This window comes from Delphinapterus leucas, chromosome 4 (assembly GCF_059928025.1).
Source record: "Delphinapterus leucas isolate spDelLeu-1000000601 "Yukka" chromosome 4, BTC_Dleu_Yukka2, whole genome shotgun sequence".
NCBI lineage: Eukaryota > Metazoa > Chordata > Mammalia > Artiodactyla > Monodontidae > Delphinapterus > Delphinapterus leucas.
In genome coordinates this window covers 77,142,763-77,168,449 of record NC_143132.1, presented here as the reverse complement: position 1 = coordinate 77,168,449, position 25,687 = coordinate 77,142,763, and the positions used below count along the sequence as shown (strand labels likewise).

The 25,687-nt window shown below is 37.4% G+C and overlaps 1 protein-coding gene across 1 annotated transcript; it reads right to left on the bottom strand.

Moving 5' to 3' along the window:
• Positions 1–5,616: 5,616 nt before the first annotated feature.
• On the bottom strand, positions 5,617–13,564 carry GMNC (geminin coiled-coil domain containing). The gene is given in 7 exon segments (XM_022569561.3): positions 5,617–6,613; positions 8,359–8,475; positions 9,390–9,478; positions 11,178–11,352; positions 12,907–12,957; positions 12,959–13,057; positions 13,059–13,564. Coding segments are annotated over 7 exon segments (1,521 nt in total). The 5' UTR covers positions 13,431–13,564; the 3' UTR covers positions 5,617–5,995.
• Positions 13,565–25,687: the final 12,123 nt, after the last annotated feature.

Below are 25,687 nucleotides of genomic sequence, written 5' to 3'. Positions count from 1 at the left end.
GCTCTCCCAGTGGATGGGGCAGGGGGTGCACTGTGCAGATGCCACTTTCAGGTTCCATCCATTTTGACTCCCCTGCGGTTAGGGATGGAAGAAGAATGGAAGGTGGCAAATCTCAGGAGACTAAAATGAAAGGAGGGTGTGATTCGGCCTTTTGCCTGATTATAACTAGGGGTCCTGACTTCTCACTCCACACTCATTAAAGGGTTTCTCGGGCTTCCCTGGTGGCGCAGTGGTTAAGAGTCCGCCTGCCGATGTAGGGGACGCGGGTTCGTGCCCCTGTCAGGGAAGATCCCACATGCCAGGGGGCGGCTGGGCCCGTGAGCCATGGCCGCTGATTCTGCGCGTCCGGAGCCTGTGCTCCGCAACGGGAGAGGCCACAACAGTGAGAGGCCCGCACACCGCAAAAAAAAAAAAAGGGCTTCTCGTGCTCTCAGCTTCAGAGCAAACAGAGGACCCTGAGGGAACAGTACCTTTGGAACGCTCTTGATTACAGATCTGAGATCTTAAGCCTCACCCCAGAGGGACCATCCATTGAGTATTAGGGACCCTTTTGAAATGAGAAATTACCTTGAAACGCCCTTTCAATGCCTTATTATTTCAGATTATAAGCCTGGAAAAGAGATGAAAGAAAAACATCAGCTGTGCCCCTGAAAAGGTATCATTTAACCCCTGATTTCCAAAGGGAGAGAATAGAATGCTCCCTGTAAGTTAGAAGAAGTGGGCTCAACATTGTAAATATGCTTCCTCAACTGTTTTACTGTCCCTAGAGTTATACTTAAAAGGATTGACAGGAGAGGGAATAATGCTGTTACTTCAACAGGCATAAAATCTATTTCCTGTATGAAGGGAAGAAGAAAGAGACTTCATGAGCATTGCTTATAAACTGCTACTTTAGGCTTTAGGCTTTTTAGCAGCAGTAGCAAGATTAGAAGAGAGATTTATTTCCCTTTCAATTTATCTTCCTTTCATTTAAGAAGCATATTAATATTTTTCACTGTGCGTAGTCTACCTTTTCCATCCCACTCTCTTTATCCCAAATTTCGACAATAGTTTTCAATTTATACACTTCCCTTTTCTTGAAATGGTGGAGGATGAATTAGGCCTTTTGTGAATAATCCCTTTTAGCAATGATGGGATTAAGAAAGCTTGGACCCCCAAATAGCCTTCTGATGAACGTAAGTAAAGATCTAAGACAACTCCCATACTCCCAGGCCTCTAGCTCTGAGGCTTATAATTATCTGTAACAGACTGCAGACTGTAAATATATTTACTGGTTCCAAACATCATCATTGTGTAGTATAGAAGAAAAAGAATTGGGTCTAAAGTCAGTGCCAGGGTTTACTTTGGGCCTCAGCTACTTGTTACAATGTGATCTATAAAACACTAAAGCCAGATTTCTCACCTGTAAAATGGGAATCAAGATGTTTCTAATAACCTGTACTTATGACATGCATTTTCAAGGGTTATTTAGAGTGAGTGAGGTTCAGAGGTAGTTGTCTCCAAGAAAAAAAAAATCCCTGTAAGGAAACCAAGTAAAATCCGGATTATCCATTACAGGTAACCTGTGTAACAGTGGGTTATTGGCCTGATATGCAAGTCTCAAATTATTTTTCTTGATATTAATCTCCCCCTTAGGGATAGATATATGGCTTCTATAGTGACCTCAGGGAAAATCTGCTCACAATTTGTATGTACAGACACCCAAATATTTTCATAATCTACCATGGTATGACTGAGACCAATCTGGAACATTTAACTGAGACTTTATTCATTTCAGGGGGCAGGGGGTTACAATGTGAAAGATAAGGAGAATGTTACAAAACTAGACAATATCTTACGGGATATAGCTTGCTGCTCTTTAGGCTCACATTGCTTATCTCATCCTGGTTTCTGCCATACTTTTGTGTGATGAGACTATCTTAACAGCATTCCAGAATTCACTCCTAATTATCAGTTTTCCTTGAGATCCCAAACCAGCTTCCTGACAGTACTGCTTGAGCACCTAGATCCAGCCATATCTGAAGCACGAACTTTTTAATTATGAACGCTAATTACTCCCTTGCTTTGATTAAGCATGTTTAAGTTATTTCTCTCATTTATAGCTATGTTAGTTTGAGCCCGTATTTCATCTTTATATCTTCTACAGAGCCTGGCACAGACTATATCTGTTGAATGAGTGCCTCAATTATTAATCATACCACTATTTGGAAGTTAAAATACATTTTTTTTTTTTTCGGTACGCGGGCCTCTCACTGCTGTGGCCTCTCCCGTTGCGAGCACAGGCTCCGGACGCGCAGGCTCAGTGGTCATGGCTCACGGGCCCAGCCGCTCCACGGCGTGTGAGATCTTCCCAGACCGGGGCACGAACCCGTGTCCCCTGCATCGGCAGGCAGACTCTCAACCACTGCGCCACCAGGGAAGCCCAAAAAATACATATATTTTTCTATGACAAAATTTATGGCAGAAATAAATACCAAAAACTTGTTTTTGTCTGTTGTTCATTCACTGAAATATTTTCTAAAATAAGGCCAAAAAAGTAGGATTAAATTTTTTGTCATTTATTTATTAGATATAAATTCATTACAAAATTGACTTTTACATATATTTAGAAATATTTTAAATCATAAACAAATCAAAATCATTTAAAATATTAAGTGTTAAGTTATATCTTACATTTATAGAGTATCCAATGTTAAGAATCATAACTGGATGTCTGGTTATGTTCATGTAACAAAAAATGTAGCTAAAAATATGGCAAATATGTTAAGAAATATACCATATATTTATAGCTTATAAACCAAATAAAATTATTAAAAATTTAAATTTTTGTTATTTTGATTTATTAAATTCTTTTTTAAATGGTACATTTAATATTGACCTTATGTGAATCTTTTGGTAAACTGAAACAAATGTAAATTGCATATCTTGACTTTACAGGCAAGAGGTAAATTTATCAAAAAATTATCATAGGTGTATTAACTTTATACTTAGTAGGTCTGCTGTTGATTTGTCACACTTTAAAAAAATGTTTCTGTTTTCTTGAAATAGATCAAACAGTAATTCTTTTCATTGATTCACATAGCTTCTTTTCTTCAAAATTTTCAAAATTATAGTTTAGCATCACTGCAGTATTAATCCCATTCATTAAATGTCACCTGCATAAGTAAGGTCTTCCAATTGCCCTTATTTTCCAGATGCTAGTGAGATACAAGTATGATCTATTTTCAGATGATTAGAGGACATTGGAAGTGTGATCAAATTTTAAAAACTGATACTGGATTCTAATTTTTATGGGAGGTTAGGTAAGAGAATGCTGTACACACAAAGCACTTGACCTTTTAGGCCAGTTAACATCTGAAAGCCTCATTAATGTACCCTGGATAAAGGAAAGAACCATTGAACCCTAAATGCTGAAAATATTAGTCTGGCCACATATACCATACAAAAGAGGTGCACATCAAAAGATTATGGTTAAAACCTAGGAGAAGAAAATCCATTATTCGAAAATGTTATGCACAATATAAAAATATTCATTGCAATCACAAAAGTGCTATTTAATTTTTATTTCTCACTTTATATTAGTAAAATATTAACTCTGGTTTACTGGATGGGCATGGTAAAACCATAAAGTTAGAACATATACTCAGGTGAGAGAAATTTCTAATTTTTCAAACATCAGTAAAATAAGTTTCTATACATAATTCCAGTGAATATCAAATGCCTATAGATATGATTGTAAGAACAAGTGGTCATTTTCTCCCGCATAAGCCAGAGCGAGTTATCATTTACCACAAATGTGCTGTAATTTCTTTAAACTGGGCTGAGACCAAGTTTCACTTAAAAGTGGCTTTGTTGTATGTACCAAATGTGCTAAGCCTGGGTGCTTCCTCATAGTACCTAACACATGATGAAGCACATAAAAAATGCAAAATAATTTGTTGACTAATGAATTTTGTTTTACAACTTGATCGTTTAGACTTTCAAAATATTTATGTTGCTTTCTTGATTCCTACTATTAAAGCACAGTCAATTCTAATTCTTATATTTGTAATTAAAAAGAGATAAGTTTCACCATACAGGGGAACAGATATTAGAATGTAAAAGGCACTTTTTTGTTTTGGTTTTTGTTTTTAGAAAATAGAATGTGTTCTATTTCTTCCCAAGTCATGAAAATAATTAATATATTTGATTCCCCTTCACGGATTATAAAGAAAACTGGGTGGTAGCAAAACTTTATAAATAGATCATATGTCCACATCACCAAAATAAAGCAAAAACCAAACAGCAACAAAAGACATGTCTTAGTCACAAAGAATTCCAAATAGAATACTCATGCTCTCAGGCGTTGATTGTACAGATGACTTACTGAAGGGTGGAATAAAGAAAAATGGGAAAGACGTACAACACGGTGGGTCTTATCATCAACTGAAGTTTGGTCCCCCCAAAATCACAGGTGCACATCTTTGATACCTAACTTATTCTGGGAAGGATAGGGAGCCTGGGGAATTGGAAAGAAGGAGAACTAGCAGGAACATGAAGAATGCATGTTTTTTAATCTAGAAAGAGAGATCTTTGATGTCAATATTTCCATTAAATCTATGCACACTTATTTAGAAAATAATGTCTCTATTTTTTAGATGCATGTTCTCACACAGACTGAATTAACTCAAAAATGGGCTCATACCAGAAAAAGAATACTGTGATCAGAGCAATGATTTCTAGTGTTAACTACAAATGGCTCACATTTTTAAAAAATTGTATACAAAAAAGTTCACCCAACATATCTGCAATGCCAATCAAAAACAGAGAACAGTGCCCTGGGATGGCAGTGTTGGAGTAAAGCTGATGGGACCCAGGCTCAATTTATAGAATGTCAGTGATTATCTACTTTGACTTCTGTATTCTACAGTTGGGAAAACTGAATTTTCATACCAAGGAAGTAGCTTTCTCAAGGTCACAGCAGATGAGTGGGTCTAAGTCTCATGAGGGTGGCCACAGCATCTAACTTGTTCACATTTTATCATCACCACATAGCACAATGCCTGCTACACAGTTGGTGTTCTACAAATATTTTGGGTGTGTTGATGAATGAACAAATGAACACATGAATGACTGAATGGATAAGTAAGACAGTGTCAGAGCTAGGCTAGACTATACTTTCAGGAATAGAAGTGTATCAGCATCTAATTAGTTTAGGATAGTGACTTATTCTGTTACCACGAGTTCCTCAAAAATCTTGTTTGAGTGATGTTGGTTGCAGACACAATGCCAGGTGCCCATAGAAGCTGATACACCATGCAGGCATTTTGAGGTAATTTTCATTCTCTTTTATCGTTTAATTTATCAGTGTTGTTGCTTATCAGTAGATTTCCAGGTGTTGAAGAGATTTTTTTGTCAGCTCCATCATGGGACACTCAAGTTAATGAACTGCACTACACATAACATTACTCACATTATGTCTTCAGGAATGGCAATGGGCAAAGATTCTTGTTTCTACCCCACCCCCAGTTATTTGAACACCCAATAACAGCTATGTGGAGCAATTATAATGCTCATTTCAAAGGCAGTTTTTAGAAATGAAGAGGAACAGGAGAGAAATAAAAGTGGAAAGGTGAAGGCTGTGAACATTTAAACTGTCTGATGAAAGAAGAAAAGCTTTTAGACTTGTTATAATTGGAATGGCACATGTAGGTCTCAAAGGAATATTCAGGCAATTGGAAAATACCTTTTCAAGTATAGGGCCAAGGAAGGAAGTCAACAGCAGGTGTGGGTGTGTAAACAAGTCAAATTTAGGTGAAAGAAGAGCAGGCATGTTTCATTATAGATTCCTGGAAGCCATTCCCTGCAGATTTAAGTGGGTAATTGAGAGTGACATTTAAAGTGGCAGGAGACAGTCTGGGCAATAGCTTGCATTTTCCACATAGTCAGGTTCAAGTGCAAGACAGGTCTTGTAAACAGAGTTCATGGCAGTCCTTTGTGATAGAGGAGGGGATCACTAAGACTGCTTAGGGACCCAGGTAAACTTCCAGCCTCCCTCTTCATCTCGACGAACAAAGGCTTGTCCCTGGTGGAAGGAGTGAGTTTTCACATTACAGTGAGGGCTCAGGGATGTGGAAAAGGCCATCTCTGTCTTATTGGGTGACACATCAGAAGTATAGTAAGGAAGAGTTTGTAGTCCTCCTGGGGGATTTGAAAGTTGAGAAAGGAAGTGAAAATCTTCCCTGTGGCTGGCAGTGCTGTGTGAGGGGGTTGTTCTGTCACCTCCATAGTCAATTGGCAGATCTTCCCCGGAGGCACCGGGATAATCAACTGCATCATTCAGAAACTGGGGAAATGTGCTTGTGGTCCGTCTGGGATGAGAAGAGAGGGCACTGTAGTTAGCTGATGAGGTGTCATCAATGGTGTTGAGGTCTTTCAACCCCAGTGTTTGAAGAACCCAGGGATCCACAGGGGGCCCAGGTTGTTCACAGTTAGCAAATTCACTAGAGAGGTTTCTTTTGGCATTTTTATGGTGGGGAATCTCAGGAGGAAAATATCTTTGCTCTTTGGGTTTCCTCTTCCCCTTTCTGAATTTTCCACGTGCTTTGGAGAACCCATCTGATGACAGCAATTTCTGGGGAAGTAATATTTGAAAATACACAGTCAGATAATCAACATCATTTTCTTTAAGACTGTCAAATATTTACTGGTCACCTTAATTCCTTAGAAAACTTGATTAAATTTATATTTTCACATGCAAAAGCAAAACTGATTGGATTAACTTCTGCTTTTAAATCAAAATCTATGATGACAAGTTACCACCTAGAAATTCCAATTCATATAATTTTACTAGTCATTTAAAAGTTGAATGATGGGCTTCCCTGGTGGCGCAGTGGTTGAGAGTCCACCTGCCGATGCAGGGGACACGGGTTCGTGCCCCGGTCCAGGAAGATCCCACATATCGCGGAGCGGCTGGGCCTGTGAGCCATGGCCACTGAGCCTGCGTGTCCGGAGCCTGTGCTCCACAATGGGAGAGGCCACAGCAGTGAGAGGCCCGCGTACCGCAAAAAAATAAAAAATACAGCATTTAAAAAAAAAAAAAGTTGAAATGATGTAAATGATGTCTTTAAAACTTCAGTTCCAGGAAGTCATGATTATTATTATTATTATGGCAATAATAGCAACTATCATGTATTGAACACTGGTTATATGCATGATGTCATTTTATGTAGATACTATTAAACCCTCCTTTAATGAGGAAACTGAGGCACAGGCACATTAGTGACTTGCTAAGGATCATGCAGCCTAGATTTAAGCCTAAGGCACCTGAATCTAGACAGAACCACTGATTACAATTCTACATAACACTCTTCCTCTAATTTTCCTAACTTTCACAGCACTCCCATGTGGTATGTATTATATTATTCTAAATCTTGCAAAATTGAGAACAAGAGAGAAAAATTGCTTAATTAATATCACTTCCTAATTTAATAACTGTGCTTTTTCACAGAATGGTGGCTGGAGATAGGACCTCAGGCTAATAACTGTGAGCTGTGCTCCCTTTTTTTAACAAAGCTAACTGAATTCTAAAGGAACTAAATATAGTGGTTTTTCTTCTCTGAGCTGCTATATCTGGGTAAGAGTCATAAGAAATATGATCGATTTAGATAAATAATGTAGCTTGTCTAGAAGTAAGGTAAAGATTGATGATAAAACAATAATGGTAACAGAATGGCAGATAGGTAACAAAAAATACAAAACCCCAAAAAGGAAGAACAACAAAAAGGGACTATGGGCAAACTATCCTTGAGTTAGAAACAGTTCATTTTAAAAGGGTAAGAATGAAATGTTCATGAACAGATAATGTACTTGGCTATGTCTAATTACCAGTCAAGAGATGTGGGTTCCAGCCATATTTATAACATTTTAGACATGGAAAGATTCTTAAAAGATCTTTTAGCCCATACACTTACAAAGAAGTAAATGAGGCCCCAAGTGGGAGAGTGACTGACCTAAATTTAAACAGATAATTAAAAGAAACGCATGTCTCTCGGATCTAATTCCCGCTCCAGCGTCCCACCCAACTCTATCTTTTGATTAGCCTCTGTTGTCTCAGCAATCCCCTTGACTGGTTTTTGATTCTTAAGCAACTCCTTTTGTAATATATGCTAAAATCTGCAATCTAGATACTTCAGGGAAATGATATATAAACATTGTTGTGAAAGTGCTATATTTCCTTCAGAAAAATTTGCCCATCCTATTGACGCATTTCAAGGCACATTGTTTAATACACTTCTTACACTGAATCAAGGAGTTTTACCCAAATGGTCTTCTTTCTCAAATCACTGCTCTGTCCTTATAAAGGGGGTCATCACATACCTTGGCTTTTTCCTCAAGACATTTAACTAAAGCAGAATTCAGGTATTGTCTGAGATGATTATTCTCTTCATGTAACCTAGCAAGTTCTTCTTCCTTCTGCACCAGAGTATCTTGGAGCTGCAAAAAGGAGACAATGGTGAAGGCTACTCCACTATATTGACTTTGTAACCTTATAATAATGCCACTGATCCTTAACCTACTTAAACTTGATTATTATTCTGTTTGTTTTATGAACTCAATCTCAGCGAGCCCTCGTCCTCAAAGGCCTAAGTTCAATCTACACCCACTTACCACTTGATTGTTCAGTTTGTGCTCTGAATTTTTTCATTGCAAAGTGTTTGAAGAGATTATATGACTTTTAAAATTGTAACCACAAGGGGATCGGGAAGGTATGTAGGAAAATGAGCTGCGTGCAACTGTTTAAATATAGAAAACGGTGTTTAGAAAGGTTTTGCTGAACTTCTTCCTTGCATGTTAAAAAGAGAAGAAAGAAAAAAAGATGTGGGTTGGCTTCCCTCAGTCTCAGGTCAGTTTGTACGTCCACTAGATTAAATTACTCTCTCATAAATAACAACAAACAAAATAAGGAAAATTAAGCAATCTTTGCAAGAACTTTTACAATCATCATCCCTTGTCCAAGTGATGAGCTGTTTACGGTTTAAAAATACTATCACACTCATTCTATCATTTGATCTTTCCACCAGCCCTCTGAGGTAGGCAGCACAAATATCTCCATTTCATAGATAAGAGAAAGGAGGATTTGAGAGGTCATACAGCTAAAATGTGTAAGGTCAGGGCTTGATTGAAGGTCTTCCTAGAGGGTTTTGGTTGTTGTTGGTTTTGTTGTTATTATTTTCCGTCATGGTGATCACCTAACTTTGACTTCTCTGTGGACAAATATCCATTTTGGTTCTAAACTGACAGTCAATGAATTGAACAAGGGAAAAGAAGCCATGTGACATTAAGGTATGATGTTGAGAATGAACTGCATGGAACATGGCCAGTCTCATGTTCTGATTATCTACACATACCTGCTTGTTTCTGTAGAGCTGAGAGGAAAGCTGAGCCTCTTCCCATGAACACGAATTAAGAACAGGGAAATTCGAGTCACTGGATGATTCTATGTGAAAACACCAAATGGGTAACTGAGAAAACACACATGCAGTTTTTGTGTAATAAAGAACTCACTGGAGGATTTCGGAAAGGTAATAGGTTCAATTACCTTTCTAAAATTAGCCGTTGCCTCCACATGGGAAAATAACATTTAAAGTTTTCAGAAGGGGCAAGCATGCTATGAAAGACAAATATTTATAGACTATATGCCAAGGTGGCTACAGAGGTGAATTTTTAGGAGTCAAGAGGTCAACTTCCTTCCTAATATATATATTCCTGCTGGCTAAATTTATAAAGACTGTCCTATCTGCCTTATTAATTCATGCAAATGTTTATTGGTCCCACCCTCAAGTAGGCCTGCATTGCAATTCCACTATGTTTTCCAAGTTTTTATCTTATTTTCTAAGCTGTAGTGCTTAATAATATAGTGTTTGGCTCCAGAATCAAATCCTATTTTTGATGCTACCATTTTTCCCCAGATGAAAAACTTCTGCCTATCTGCCTATCAGTTAAGCCTGAGAGAGAGTATTTATTCAGAATTCTATGGAATAGCACTTTCTACTTCACAATAATTTGAACTTGCTTCTCTGAAGAACTCATTGAAAATCTCAAAACTGTACCCAAACTCATGTATTTCAAATGCCATCATCTATAAAGTGTTTTATGATTTTTCAAAGAGATTTTGTTGTTCTTTTCATATTTGACAGCAAATTATGCCTACCAATAAGAACTATGCTTGGGCATGCTAATTTGGTTTACTTTTAGTTTCTTTTCCTCATCTAGTACAGTTCTGACTCTTGCTCTCCTATACTTCAACTAAAATATTACTGAAATATTTCTGATTAAAGTGGAATGATGGGCAAGGAGACAGGAATAAAATTTTATACACTCTTTGGTTTCACATTCTTGGGCATTCTGTTTTCTCTGTTTCTTGCGGTAGAAAGCTAAAATTGAATAACTTCCTTCCTTACATATAAGTGTGTTTCAATATTTGGGGGCTTTTTGTTTGTGTCTTTTCTCAAATTCAACAAATTCCTGTGGTAGAACCAACAGTCCAGATATTGAATTCTGAAATGCCTTAGAGTTCTTCCCGAAACTTGAGTGTTAATCAGAAATTCCTTTAATAGTTATAACACTGTTTACTAAGCCCCAGGGCAAAATTAATGTGCAATTTTCCATCAAAGTTATACTTTCCTCCAAAGTTGAAGTCTTCTTTAGGCAAAAAGGAATCATTTTCTTTCCACTTATAAGACACTATTCATAGAATTTCCTTTATGAAATAAAAGATTAAGTTAGTACTTCTCCTTGCTTCTCTCTCATACCCAGGGAAATTTTCCTGAATACCAAAAAAAAAAAAAAAAAAAAGCTCTAACCGGTATTTTAATTCCAAAAGTATCACAATAGTATTGTTTATATGACATTGACCCGGACCCATACTTTCTCAGTGACTCTGAAATCTCCAAGAACTGTAAAGTATAGGGAGAAATACATATTGTACAGTGAACAATGGGAAGAAGCCCATTTTCACTATTTGGCAAGTACACAAAAAGCAAGTTATTAGGTTGCAAAATACAGGAGTCTTTGGGCTTTCTTAAGCTTTACATATCATCCCTTCTTTTACAGAGTTCCAGCCCATAATGCCTTGCAACTATGAGTACAGGAAAAGGACTTCAGATCTACCAGGAAAGCAGAAGAGCAGAACTTACCCTGTGCCTGTGGTGCTTGTTGGGGCTCTCTGTTGTCCAGGAGACCAGCAGCCCAGAAAGAGACCCAAGTCTCCGTGGAAACGTCAACACTAGATTCTGACGTCGTACCGGAATACGGGCAATTATAGCTCTGGCCTCCTACAAAGTACTGGTCTTGGCAAGGCAGAACGGTGTTCTGTAAAATTCAGTATGTGGCAGGTCCCAAGAGATGGGGTGATGAGAATTTGGAGGGAGAAAAGAATGGGAGAAAGAAACAGAAAACATGCGCAGTGAATAAAAAACAGTAAAGGTGTTAAATATAGATCCCAGATTGATTCTGAGTGGTCCAAATGTAATTACTAAAAAGGAATCAGCTCCTTGGTTTACCCAGTACTTTCCTTAGGTCCTCTCAGCAAAGAACAGGCTAGTATTAGACGGACCAAACTTGTAAATATCTAGGAGTAGTCTCTGTTGCCAGGTCTGAGGCATCTAACAGGCTACCCAAGATCTAAGTAAAAGGAATTCTACTTAATGAGTGAAACATGTAAGAACTACTTGACTCTTTCTAGCAAATATCTTAATTATATTTCTAACAACCTTAAATGACAAAGAACTTAGAATGCTAAGGCTGAAATGGACAGAACACGTCACATAATCTAACCTCCTTATTTTCGTTTTTAGTTTCTGAATTATAAACTTGCTCCATTCCTTCCTTCCTCCTACCTCTCTTCCTCTGGTTTTAAATGCTACTGGATACTACTGAAACAGGTTAGTTAGCAGAGACAGGAAGCTCTAATTAGGTCTCTCCACCACTACATCTCAATGCCTTTCCAAAGTTATCTTGCCACTACTAACTGCCTGGCATGTATTCTCTACTGTGTTCTGATCCAGTGAACACCCTCCTGCCCCAGCTTCCTCAAACCTCAAACACACAGTCTTTCCAAACGTCCAGTTAGGGGCAGGTATGCAGACTCCCTGGGTTAATTTGTACAACCGCTCATTCCTAATTATTTGTCAATGTTTAATCAGGTAAAAGCCATTCATTTCAGCAGAGCCCAGCTTTGGACAAACTCTTTGACCACGACAAGTCTTTTGTTGACTTGTGAACTTTCTCAGGCATAACATACAGAGAGAAAACAAATAAAAAGAGGAAAAAAAGTTAAGTCAATTAAGTCACACTTTGTTAACGTTCCCAATAAGTTAAGTTTCGAAAAAGTCCAGTCTTGAAGCAAGTCCAGCGTGGGCAGTGCAGACCAAAGAAATTCCGCCAAAAGTTTATCAAGTGCTATTTTCTTTTATTCTGAAAGCATGTTTGTAGGCTCTTCCCCTGAGGCTATTATTGGAATCAAAGCTGAGCTATTATGCAATTGACATCTGAGAAGGAAACAAACCCCAAATACCCCTAGCCTCAAGTTCAAGTGTTTGCAAATATGTGCATAATCTAGAGAAAGAGGTGGAATGAAAAGCGAGTACAGGTGTAAAGGGAAAGTTGGGAGAAAGTACAGAGAGTAGAAATAACAGAGAGGACAAAAGGATGAGAGAGAGACAGAGAAACAGAGACAGAGAGAAAGCCAGGAGGAGACAGGGGAGAAGAAAAGAGAGATGGAGCAGGAAGGAAGACCTGTTTTAATTGGCAGGTAGCAGAGAAATCTTGTTTCCAAGGTGGAAGAAATTCTAAAGGCAAAGCTTAGTAGACCTCAGAGACCCCCGGTTTCGCCAGCGGACTAGCTAACACCGGCTCCTCACTTACCATCTTGCCCTGGAAGAAGGCGCTGCAGAAACTGAGCCCACTCTTAATTTTTCAGGAAAGCCGGTGGGAGCTTTAAATGGGACTGAGGGGAGGAGCTAGGAGAGGCGAGTTCTAATCTAAGGGGGCTCCGGGTGACGCCCGGGGCTCCCGGCAAGCGCCGCCCTCTGATTTGGTGCGAGGCTTACAAGCTGGTGACGTGGGTCAGGAGACATCTGGCGAAAGCCAAAGTCACTGCCACTATCGGCGACCGCCTCCCGAGACCTGGGACCAGCGGGCCGGGGTCTCGGGCAGGCCCACGGCGCTCCGCCTCCGGGTGCGCAGCGCGGCTTCAAAACCCGCACCGGTGCCGGCTCGCCGCGCGTCCCCCGGGCCCCGGCGTCAGGACCCGCCGTGACCGCGCCGCCCGGACGGGTAGGGCGATCCCGGCTCCTGCCCGCGCGAGGCACGCAGCTGCTGGGCAAGGCGGGGCGCACAGGTTGGCCCGGGAGCCAGGGTGTAGGGTCAGGAAAAACGCAAACCAGCATCTCGGGGTTCAGAGCGGCGCTTGGGGAACCCTTCCAACCCCAAGGTCAATACTGCTCATGGGTATTCTCTGGCCACTTGATAAATAGCTTGCTGTATGACGTTGCGATTGATTGGCATTTTCCTTCTATATAATGTCTCATTTTCCCCAGCTTCTGAAGTGGGTGTGAAATGCTGAGGCGATCTATATCCATTCTACAATGTAAGCTTCAGGAGAATAGCGGTTTCTGTCCGTTTTGTTCACTGCTGTCTCCAAAGTGCCCGGAACAATTTCTAACATGTAATGGGTGCTCAATGAAGAATGAATTAAGTTACAAATGTAGGAATCTCAAGTGTCTGTCTCTGTGTTGGTCTTTTCTTCACAACTACTATTACACAGAGTGAATTAATATAATTAAGAAAATTTAGTGTTAATACTTCTCAAAGTGTTTTATTTCTGCCATTTTTCCTCTTGCATTTTATTCTCACCATTCCTATGATGTTATATCCAGAGTAGAAAAACGAGTAATATCCTTAAAACTATTCATCTACCACTAACAGCCAACTCTTATTTCATCTGCAATAACCCAGGAGGCTGGTACTTTTACTGTCTCTGTTTCAAAAGATAGTGAATGAAGCACCAAAGTTAAATTTGACCAATGTTCACACAATTAGGAAGTGGCAGACTGGGAATCTGAACCTCTGGCTCCAGCATCCATGCTAACTACCATAATTATAGTTTCTGACTCTCTTTGATGTCTTTCCACTGCACATTATATTTATGTAATGGACATTTTCATGGATTGAACTGTGTTTCCCCCAATTTTATATATGTTGAATCTCTAACCCTCAATGTGACTGTATTTGAAGATAGGGCCTCTAAAGAGGTCATGAAGGTTAAGAGGTCATAAGGGTGGTGCTCTCAGCTAATAAAACGAGTGTCCTTACAAGCAGAGGAAGAGGCACCAAGGATGGCATGCACAGAGAAATGGCCATGTGAGGACACAGAGAGAAGGCAGCCATCTGCAAGTCAAGGAAAGAGGTCCCAGGAGAAACCAATAACCCTGCTGACACCCTGACCTTGGACTTCCAGCCTTTAGAATTGTGAGAGAATAAATTTCTGTGGTTTAAGCCATCCAGGCTGTGGTTCTTGTTATGGAAGCCCTAGCGAACTAACACAAAGTGAAGGAATTGAGAAAAGTTCTGATTCTGGTCTGCATAGCCCTTTCTCTAAACCGGTTTTAACCTTTATTCATTCGGCCTTGTATTTACCATCCATAGCATTTAGCAGTGACTAACAGTTAGCAGATACTTATTAAGTTTTGTGTCCAAAATTAAGAAAGAGATGGAAGAGGAAGAGGAGGAAGGTGTCAGACTCAGTAGAGTCCTTTTATTCTGTTCTAATACTGTTTATTCACATTTTTTTTTTTGCGGTACTTGGGCCTCTCACTGCTGTGGCCTCTCCCGCTGCGGAGCACAGGCTCCGGACCCACAGGCCCAGCAGCCATGGCTCACGGGCCCAGCCGCTCTGCGGCATGTGGGATCCTCCCAGACCGGGGCACGAACCCGCGTCCCCTGCATCGGCAGGCGGACTCCCAACCACTGTGCCACCAGGGGAACCCTATTCACACATTTTTAAGTGACTAGTACCAGATTTGAAGATCACTCCCTGGAAGTTATTGCCTGAGTCACTCAACAGGACTCATTTCATTCAGTGACGTGAAAGAGTGGTCCCCTCTCTGCTCTCGCTGCACAAAGGGCAAAGATGCCCTGGCAACAGTTCAAAACTGATTTAGGTGGTAAGAATCAATGATCTTGTTCAGGGCAAAGAAAATCCTAATTAGTTTTGCAATGAGCACCTGGGGCAAGAAAAAGGAGGAGGGAGGTTGTTTTGTTTTGAAAACTGTCATAACTGAGACATGTAAGCCTTTGGGAGATACAATTTCTTGACTCCAAAAATGACACAAAACAGGCAATTGAGCAAGCATGGTATGACATAAAGGGCATAGGCTTTAGATCCAAATATACCTGGGTTCAAATTCCTGCTCTACCCTCTGAGACTAAGTCACCTGAGGCTATATTATGGTCTCCAAATCCTCAGTTAGCTCCTCTGGTAAATTAAGAAAGAAGTACCTACTTGAGAAGTTTGTTAAAAAACTGACCACTAATGCTTGAACATTCTTAATTCACTGCCTAAATCATGACCAGTAGCTATTATTACTGTTAGGTGTAGAAGACTCTTTCTTTGAACATATATGCTGCAGTGCCTTGCCTATTAAAAATAACTAAAAATACAAACTACATTTGTAAAATTCCAGGGGTTTTTTTGAGGGGTAGAAATATTTTTTTTTAATTTTGATGGATTTTCAGCACAGTAAATATTTCATAAATCATTAACTACTTTAGCTTAGTAAGACTGGAAGTGTATATGGTGGCAGAGAATCTTTAAACAGTAAAGAGCTATTGACAATTTAACATAAATCAGAAGGTAAAGCTTTCCTGCAATCATAAACTAATGGAAAAAATTTCTAAATTCTTAAGGTGTGATTTAAACTCATATTTTTATTTAAGGTCCACTGCTTAGGTATAAGCCTTATGGTTTATTTGATGATTATTTTTTGAAAAATGAATCAATTAAGCAGTAATGTGAATTCCTTTGGCCATTTTTTATTCATAAGTATCAAAGAAGAAGGTGCACCTTCCTTAGTGATTGCAATCCATGTAGATGATTTTTCTTCTATGAAAAATAAGATCAGTTGAAAACTGCTTTTTTGTATTGTGGCTGAAGGGATGGTGTTTAAAGAAAGGTGGCTAATAACAGCCCAATTGTTGAATCAGGGCACTGCCTCCTGCCAGGCCAAAGATATAACAAAATAGGAGGTAATTTGACCTGCACACAAACCAAGTCTGCAGACAGAAAAGGGGAGTGTGTGATCAGAGGTGGGCCAAGGAGATAAATAGATTGGCATATGGAATGTGCTTTTATTTTGCCCCTGGAGGACACTTTATTTGATTACCTCATTAGTGAATTCAGTAGCATATATAATAAAAGAACAATTAAGAAATTCTCTTTATGAACATAACCTTTCCCTCTAACTTCTACAGCTAAGTCTCCAGGGAATAAAAAGATACTAGGCCTGCTTTCACATATAGGTAAAGAAAAGTGAAACTCTTAGAGAAAATTCAATTCAGTAAATGATTTACAGTGGGAGATTTAACATTTGCATGTTTTATTTCAGCATATCTGGAGAACCATGACGTGTTTAGTTTTAGTTTTGTATATCATTCCTCCAGAGTGATGTGCAGAAATCAATCATGCTGGTATGGACAGAATCTTGCCTACTCTTCACCACCTACCCATAGCTTCTAATAACCATCACATATGCAATAACTCATGCCTTAGTAAAAACTATTTCTACATGAACAAAAGGTATACAAAAGAAAGTCAACTGTTAATATCAGGGTATTAGCCAGAGAAGAGAAGAGCCAGGGACAAATTATAGAGTGAAATGTTTGATTCAGGCCTGACTCAGATAAGTGCTATGGAGAATGAGGGGGCAGGGGGTAGAGATTTATGATACTATTTTATTGGATTTTTAACTAGCATTTATTTCAATAGCTTTATAACCAGCTTTAGACCTTTACTTATTGACACATTGAGTGATTGCTTAATTTTTCAGTTGTATTGGATTGCATTATATTAAGAACCATCATATACTATAATGATATTCACAAATCTTTCAAATTATCAACTGTGTACTTCACATTGAAGGATACCTAGCAAGTAGATGCAAATCTGTATTCATTGTGTAAAGTGCAGGAAACCTCTTTTGTACTCTGTGAAATTGCTTTTTCTGGCTTTTCTCGTAATATGGCACTTAAGAAAATTATGTTTGTGGGCAAATATCCCATTTCTCCCAGACCCTATCAGGCCACCATGAGGACAGGGGATAACACTATCTCCCAGAGCTTTAACTCATCGCATTTTGGTGCACTGGTTGGGAAGTCCCACTCTCCTCTCTGGCCAAATTGCAATAAGATAATCTCAATAGCACTGTAAATACTTAAGTAGTGAAAGTTATTTGAAGTAACAGAAAGATTAGAGATGTGGAATCCCAAACAACATAAAACAAACACAGCTCTGCTCCTCATTACTTTAACCACATTAGAAAATAATGGAAATCGTGAGTTATTATGATTACTATACATCAGAGTTATTCTAGTCCAACTCTAATTTGAAATAAAATGAATTTCTGCTTCAGGAGCAGTACTACTTTCATAAACTAGGTTTCAGTACCTTCATTGCTCCTGAAATCTCTCTTAAGGATTTTTGATCTCGGGGTTAGTAGATGGATTGCTGACTAGGCACTAAAGACCTAAAAGGTGCATTGGCACAGACCATGACATCTAATTTTATCCTGAAGATAATACAAATAGATACATCACTGGCTGGCTTATTCAAAAAGTTTAGTTCATGGTGTTAGCAAAACAGGACCACCAGGACCTCATTCGTTCTAACCCTGGAATTAGAGAATCTGAAACAATGTGACACCTTTCATTAAAAGAAGACAAAGAAATACATTTAGATACAAAATGTTAAAGTGAAGTTATAATTCCATATCTTTGTAATCCATAACAATCCATAAAATGTTAGCAGAATTCTTATTGATCCAATAATTTGTGGCAAAATCACCTTATTTACAATCAAATCAAAGAAACTTACTCGAAACTTTTAATAATCAAATTTGGGTGTTTCTAGTCAAACTGTTTTCCACATATTTTTTTACAAAATGAAAGCATAATAAAAACCTCTAGCTAAGGGAAGCATTTATACATTCAAAAACAATCTGAGAAAAATACAGAGAATTATAATTGCTATGAAATTAATAATGCTAAATAACACTTGAATGAATTGAGCAGAAGCGTTAGACTATGAATAAAGTACCATGCCAACAATAAAGTAAAACTCCAAAATCCTCTGTTAATGTATAAAAAGAGAGTCACGATGAAGACAGTGTAAATAATCTGTTTTTGCTTCATCCAACCAGAAGCTTTCCTGCTGCCTGCCACCTCTGGAACAGCAGCATTAGCCCTGCACGACCAAATCATAGCCAATAATTTTAAACACAATAAATTTCCATGGCTTCATTTTTAGGTGAGAAGACACCAAAGACAAGCAAGCAAATTCACTAAGCTCTTTAAAAACTGGTTCATTGTCCCAGAACACAACTGGTAAGAACACAAGTTGCATATTGAAGAACTTTTATCTTTTAAAAAATTATTAACAATTATTCTTTGTGCATTCTTTAGTATCTATTCAGATGTGTATAAATGTATGTGTTTATATATTTGCTTATATACATATGCATGTATCTGGAGGAATCAATGAGCCCATTGCCTTGAAATACAGAGTGAAGAGAAAAGGTGTTGGGAAACAAAGACTTATTCTTCACTCCTCACTTTTCTATAAAGGGGCAACTGTTCCCATGAGAAAGGATTTATTTGATTGGCGAGATTGAAAGAAGGAAAGGAAATGAGTTACCCACATTCATGTCAACATCTACATGACACAAACTATTTCTGCTTCCCCTGAGGAAATGAAGTAGGGAAAGCTCTGTCCCAATTGGAATTGTGTGTGGCTAGCCAGTGTCACCTGTGATAGGGCAAGTAAGTCTATATTATTTAGAAATACTATTAGGAAGCCTATTAAAACTACAAATATAAATCATGTTTGATAATCAAGCCTATTTTTTCAAGTGATAAAGGTAACTTTTATATCCATGTACCTGCCTTTTATGTCTATTGCTGGTTTCTTAGCTCAGGAGAGAAAGAAAAAAGTGTTATTGCTATACACACACGGACACACAAATTGTAGGCTTTGTAATAAAACATAAGTAAGTAATCAGAAGAAAAAATTATATGAAATCAACCACATGTGAATATATTTCAAGAACTTTAAAATATCCATATCCTTTAAGGGAGCAAGCACAAAATAATCGATTTATGAAAATAATAAATTTGAACAAAAATAATGTACAACTTTGATTATCATATCAGTATAACAAATATTTGTAAAAACTTTCTAAATGTCCAATAAGAGACTCTTTTAATAAATGGCAGTATATTCATAGCATAGACTGTATTCATAGAAAATATTCTTGTAAAAGAGTTAAAGACATGGACAAACAACATTGTGTTAACTACATTAAGATACATGCAAGTATATTCATACAACTGAAAAAAATAAGGGAAAAATCATTAGTGATAGAGTCTTGTGGAATAACATCATATTTAAAATTAAAGCAACTTGAACAGTAGTGATAGATAATGTCTATGTGTATATTGATTACAATAAGCATTCCACATGTTTCTACTTTTATGCAAATTTGCAGTATGAAGGGTGAAGTGGGGGCAGAAAAATATTTTATTTCTTTTCTCTCCACAACCTTGAAACTGTTTTAAAAATTGTACAAATCTACAGAGAGGAGAAAAATATTTTACCACAAAATAGCCACTTTATTTAATTACTGCATTGCTCCAAAATGCCAAAAATTACAAAGACTTAGTGAGGCTTTGATACTAAGATAAAAATATCACAAAATGCAAGAAGGTTAGGGTCTTTTTTAAATATATTTTTTAAATATATCGAAGAAGAAAATAAAATAAATTAATTATAATTTATAAATATAATATATACAAATAATTTATTTAATATATATATAAATATATATATATTTAATATATATATTTAATAAATAAATAAATATATATAAATATATATATAATATATAAATAAATAAATTATTATAATCTTTAAATTAAAACAAAGTATTGAAGAGATTAAGTAGAACTAGTGCCAATAGATAGAATTAACAAGTTGCCAGATTTCAGCTTAAAAAGAAGACATTCTAACACTCAGTACTATATAAAGATAGAACTTGATACTCTGTGAGTAGTGAGCTCTTGGTCACTAAAAAAATTCACAAAAAGGCCAGATAACCAGTAATCTCAGATGTTTTATATTTCATTCATACACTGGTAATACCAAGAAAATATGCTCCTTAAAATTATTTCCAATAATGAGAATTTACAATTCAACAGGATTTTGAGATTAGAAGTCTGCCTTTGTAATTAATTTCCATGCATATCTTTAAAGAGACTGAGAACTCCTTAACCTTTCTTATATGGGAATAGAGATTTAGTGTTCTGCTGTGATTTAGCAGAACTTCCATAGGGACCAAGGGTTTTTGGAAGATGGGAAGAGGCAGCTGTGGGTGAAAATGTTGGTGGGAGGGAAGGATCACTGCTAATCCCCATTCCTTTAGCACCTTTTCTTTCAATCTCAGGATCACTAGGTCCTGAGAACTAGTCATAATAAATAGAAGGAGCACATTAAGTGAGAGGATATATTGAGTCCATCCCAGGTCTTAAGGGCTTAAGTTTTAGGGAAAAATGAGAATTTGGAGTACAGGACCTTCATGGGTCAGGTTACTCTAAGTCAGAACTTATCAGGGTTCACGGGAAAATTAAAGGTTACCAGGTTGAGCTTTCCTCCCACATTGATGCTTTGATTATGCCTGTGGGAACTTCAGATTGTGAGACACTAGGGTGTCCAGAAAACTGAAAAATACACAAAGTAGATGACATCTTGCATAAGTTGTAAAATTTAATAAATAAATAAAAAGCCTATAAGGAGAAAATGGGCCAAAAACGTGGGCAATCAGAAGAGAAGGAGAATGTGAAAACTGGCTTACTGAATCCTGTGCTTTCTTGAGGCTAAAAAAACCACAAGTTGAATAAGTATTTTACTTTTTGCTCTTTGTGAAACAAATGTTGACCTTTCGTCTTTTGCTCTCCTTTATGTAGTCATTTTGCTGCAGACATCAGGTTTTACTATTCATTTTGCATTGGAAATGTGACTATATCCTAGCCGAAATGTATGTATGGAAGAGACAAAGTCTTACATATTTTATGACCCTCAGGAATGACTTATTCTACATATAGTCAGAGGCTAAAACAGAAACAAGGTAGAACTTACAGGGACACAGATCTACGTTCAATAGTTGAAGATATTTTTTAACAGAGTTGTCAAAAAGGAAATAGTTTTCTTTTTTCTTTAAGCAGTAGTAGGTTCTTCATTCCTGGAGGTATTCCATCAAAGACCAGAACACAGAGAGGTTATTTAGTTAATGCAAACAGGCACTCATTCAAAAAGTAAGTGAGCTCCTCTTCCATTTTATACTGTATTATATATGTAATGGGGATAAATCATGAACAAAACAGACATAGTCTCTACCTTAATGATGTTTCTACTCTAGGAGGGAAATATTGTCCACATATTTACCTAAATTGAAACTGTGATAAATGCAATAAAAGATTAATTATAGGGTGTAGGAGTGTTGAACCTGTTTTCCTAACCCATTTACCAGGAGGAAGAAAGCTGGTAGTAGACTGAGGCATCAGGGTTTATTTTCCTGAGGAAATGACATTTTAGTAAAGACTCGAAGGAAGAGTAGGAGTTGAGAGGAGAGGGAAATATACAACAAGGAAGGTAAAAAGCACATGCAAAGCCCCTGAGACACATATTCAGAAACAAAGTGATGAGTAATGGGTGGGAGAGGTAGATGAGACAAAGCTTGATGCAGGCATCAGGCTCTATCCTAAAAGCAGTGGGAAGTTATTGAAGGGTTTAACTAGATGAGTCAACTGATGTTTGTTTCCAAAGAACCAATTACTGGGTAAAATAATGTTCTTCCAAATTCAAGATTCTGCGCAATGGATGCACTTCATCCTACCAGTTACACCTTGGGCAATTCAGGCCCCTATACCCTTGGGCAGAGCTAGCTTCCATTTAAAAACAAAACCAAAATATCCTTTTTCATTGATCTTGTGTTATGCCTAAGGCTTTAAATCTGTGTATTCATAATATTTAGAATAGAAAGAGGCTTTAGACATCATCCCATCTAATCTTTCATCTTCGGAGACACATCCAGGAGGTTTCTGGAGTTGCCCAAGACCACCTGTTGTTAAGTGCAAAGCTAGAACCAGAAACTGAATCTCCAAATTTCCATCCAATCTTGTTATTAATCAATGTTGTTTTTTTATTAATGATTAGTGATTATAATAATTCTGTAATGTTTATTAGGCAGTCACATTTTAAATTTGAGGTCTTAGGTTATTGTGATTTTATTTTACAACTTAGAACTGTTAAAAAGTTATTCTAATGGCCTTCTTTGGGTATTCTAAATATTGTGAGAAAAACTTATATAATACCTTGAAATTAAATTACAGTAGTTATATTAGCCATATCATGCCACTTGTTTAAGCATCTTTATTCAGTCTAACATATTTGTAACATAAAAAGCTACCATATTCTTAATAGTAATCTGGACTCCAGCTGTAACTTTCTACACATAAATGCATATTTTTTAAATATCTACTCTTATCAACTTTCAAAGATGCAATACAGTATTATGAATTATAGTCACCGTGCTATACATTACATCCCCATGATTTATTTGTTTTATAACTGGAAGTTTGTATCTTTTGAGTACCTTCACCCATTTTGCCCACCTCGTCACCCTCCACCTCTGGCAACTACCAATCTCTTCTCTGTATTTATTGGTTTTGTTTTGTTTGTTTGTTTGTTTTTAGATTCCACAGTGAGATCATACAGTATTTGACTTTCTCTGTCTGACATTTCATTTAGTATAATGCCCTCAAGTTCCATCCACATTGTCGCAAATAGCAAGATTTCCTTCTTTTTTTTTAATGGCTGAATAATATCCCATTACATACATATATGTACATAAAATTACCTACGGGGGAAAAACATGCACTGTTTCAAAGGTCTATTTTCCTATTGTATAAAGATGCTCCTCAACTTACAGTGGTGTTACATCCTGATAAACCCATCCTAGGTTGAAAATATTAAGTTGAAAATGCATTTAATATACCTAACCTACCAAACATCATAGCTTAGCCTAGCCTACCTTAAATGGGCTCAGCACACTTACATTAGCCAGTTAGGCAAAGTCATCTAACGCAAAGCCTAGTTTATAATAAAGTATTAAATATCTCAATTAATTTATTGAATACTGTATTGAAAGTAAAAAAAAAAAAAATGGTTGCATGGGTAAAGAATGGTTGTTTATACTTGTGTTTACCCTCACTGTTGCTGCCCAACACCACAAGAGAGTATTGTACCATATATTGCTAGCCTGGGAAAAGCCTGAAATTCAAAATTTGAAGTACAGTTTCCACTAGTTAATATGACTTTTGCACCATTGTAAGGGAATCGAACCATTGTACATTGGGGACTGTCTGTATGGAGTAACTGTGAGGTTTATCATGTCAATGAAATTGTTGTATTTAATTAAATATTGTATAATTTTCTCATGGTTCCCCAGCAGTCCCTTGACCAAAGCTGTTCTTTATGTCAAAATAAACATGAACATTGAGAATTTGGTCCAGGTTTCCCTCTTTCCTTTGACTGTGTAAGTGTAGAGCCTATAGGAAGGTAAAGGTTTTTATGACACTAATTTTTACCCTCATTCTGGCCTTGGTTGATGTCATTGCATTTACTTAACTTCTTCTCTCTCTCCTATTTTTTCTATGCCAACTTCATGTATTTTTTCTCTTCCTTTAAGTAGTTTAAGTGTTTTCTGGAAAGAGGTGGAGAATAGTTAATAATAAAGAACATACACAAATAAATAAGGAAACTCTAAACTTAACAATAGAAAAAAATGTGCAATGGTCATTATTCACAGAAGAAAACAGCAAATGGTTACCAAAGTGTAAAATAGTTAACCTTACCAGGAATGCTAAAATGTCCACACACACTTAGATAATTTTACAGAGGTAATTTTTTAAATGTGTATCTTTCATTGTTGCTGTGTGGCAAATTATATCTTTCAAAAATGGACAGAGTAGTTTTTCCCTTCCTATATGTGCCTTTAGAACCTTGCCACTCCTGTCAAGAGGTGGGATCTGGAGTCTATTTTGCTTCCTCTTGAAACTACAGGGGATGTCGTGACTGCCTCAACCAAATTAACATCACAAGATGATATGTTTTTTTTTTTTTTTCTCTCTCTCTCCTTGGAAACTAACCACACTGTTACGAAAAAGGTGGGGCCACATGGAGTGGGTCCATGAGATCCACGTTCCTGTTGACAGTCTCGGATCTCAACCTACAGTCAGTATCAAAACCAAACCATGTAAGCGAGAGAGCCTTCATGTGATTTCAGCCTGGCCTTCTAGCCAGACACCGGGTAGAGCACAAACGAGCTATTCTCACTCAGCTCTTCCTGACCCAAATTGCAGATCCATAAGCCAAATAAATATTATCATTTCTTTAAGCCAGGATTTCTTGGCTTTGCCCTACTGATATGTTGGATGGGACAATTCTTTGCCTTGGAGAGCTGTCCTGTGCATCAAAAGGATGCTTAACAATATCCCTGGCCTCCTGCCAGTAGCAATCCCTTCTCAAGTCATGACAATCAAAAAATGTCCCTTGGGAGACAAAATCACTCCCAGTTGAGAATCACTGCTTTAAGCCACTAAGTTTTGGGATTGTTATGCAGCCATAGTGATCACTTGTCTCTCCCTGTCCTGGATATTGTCCTCCACCAACATCTCCCACTTAGTTAATTTATCCATGCTATGTAACTAAATGTACATAAACATCTATAGATAGTACATGCACACATACCACATAGGGCTATTTTTAACATTATTTTACATTTTAACATAATTTTACAAAAGAATGGAAAGACATATAGATTTGTCTATATAATATTTCTTTTCTCATTCAGTGATACCTTGTAGAAGCTAAGTAAACTGGAACAATTTTAACAGATTTATTGGCTATAAAATAATACATTGGATATATAATATTACATAATATATTCAATAATTTCTCTTAATGAAAATTTAGATTATTTTCATATTTTTTGTTTCTATAAACATTACAGATTTAACTTTTTCCATGCATATATCCTGATGTAGTGCCAATTTATTTCTTAGAGGTAGATTTCCCGGAGAGTATTTGTTGAGTCAAAGGTCTTATAATTTTAATAGATGCTGCTAGACGCTTCTTTTTTTTTTTTTTTTTTTTAAGAAGATGTTGGGGGTAGGAGTTTATTAATTTATTTTATTTATTTTTGCTGTGTTGGGTCTTCGTTCCTGTGCGAGGGCTTTCGGTCTGGTTGTGGCAAGCGGGGGCCACTTTTCATCGCGGTGCGTGGGCCTCTCACTATCGCGGCCTCTCGTTGCGGAGCAC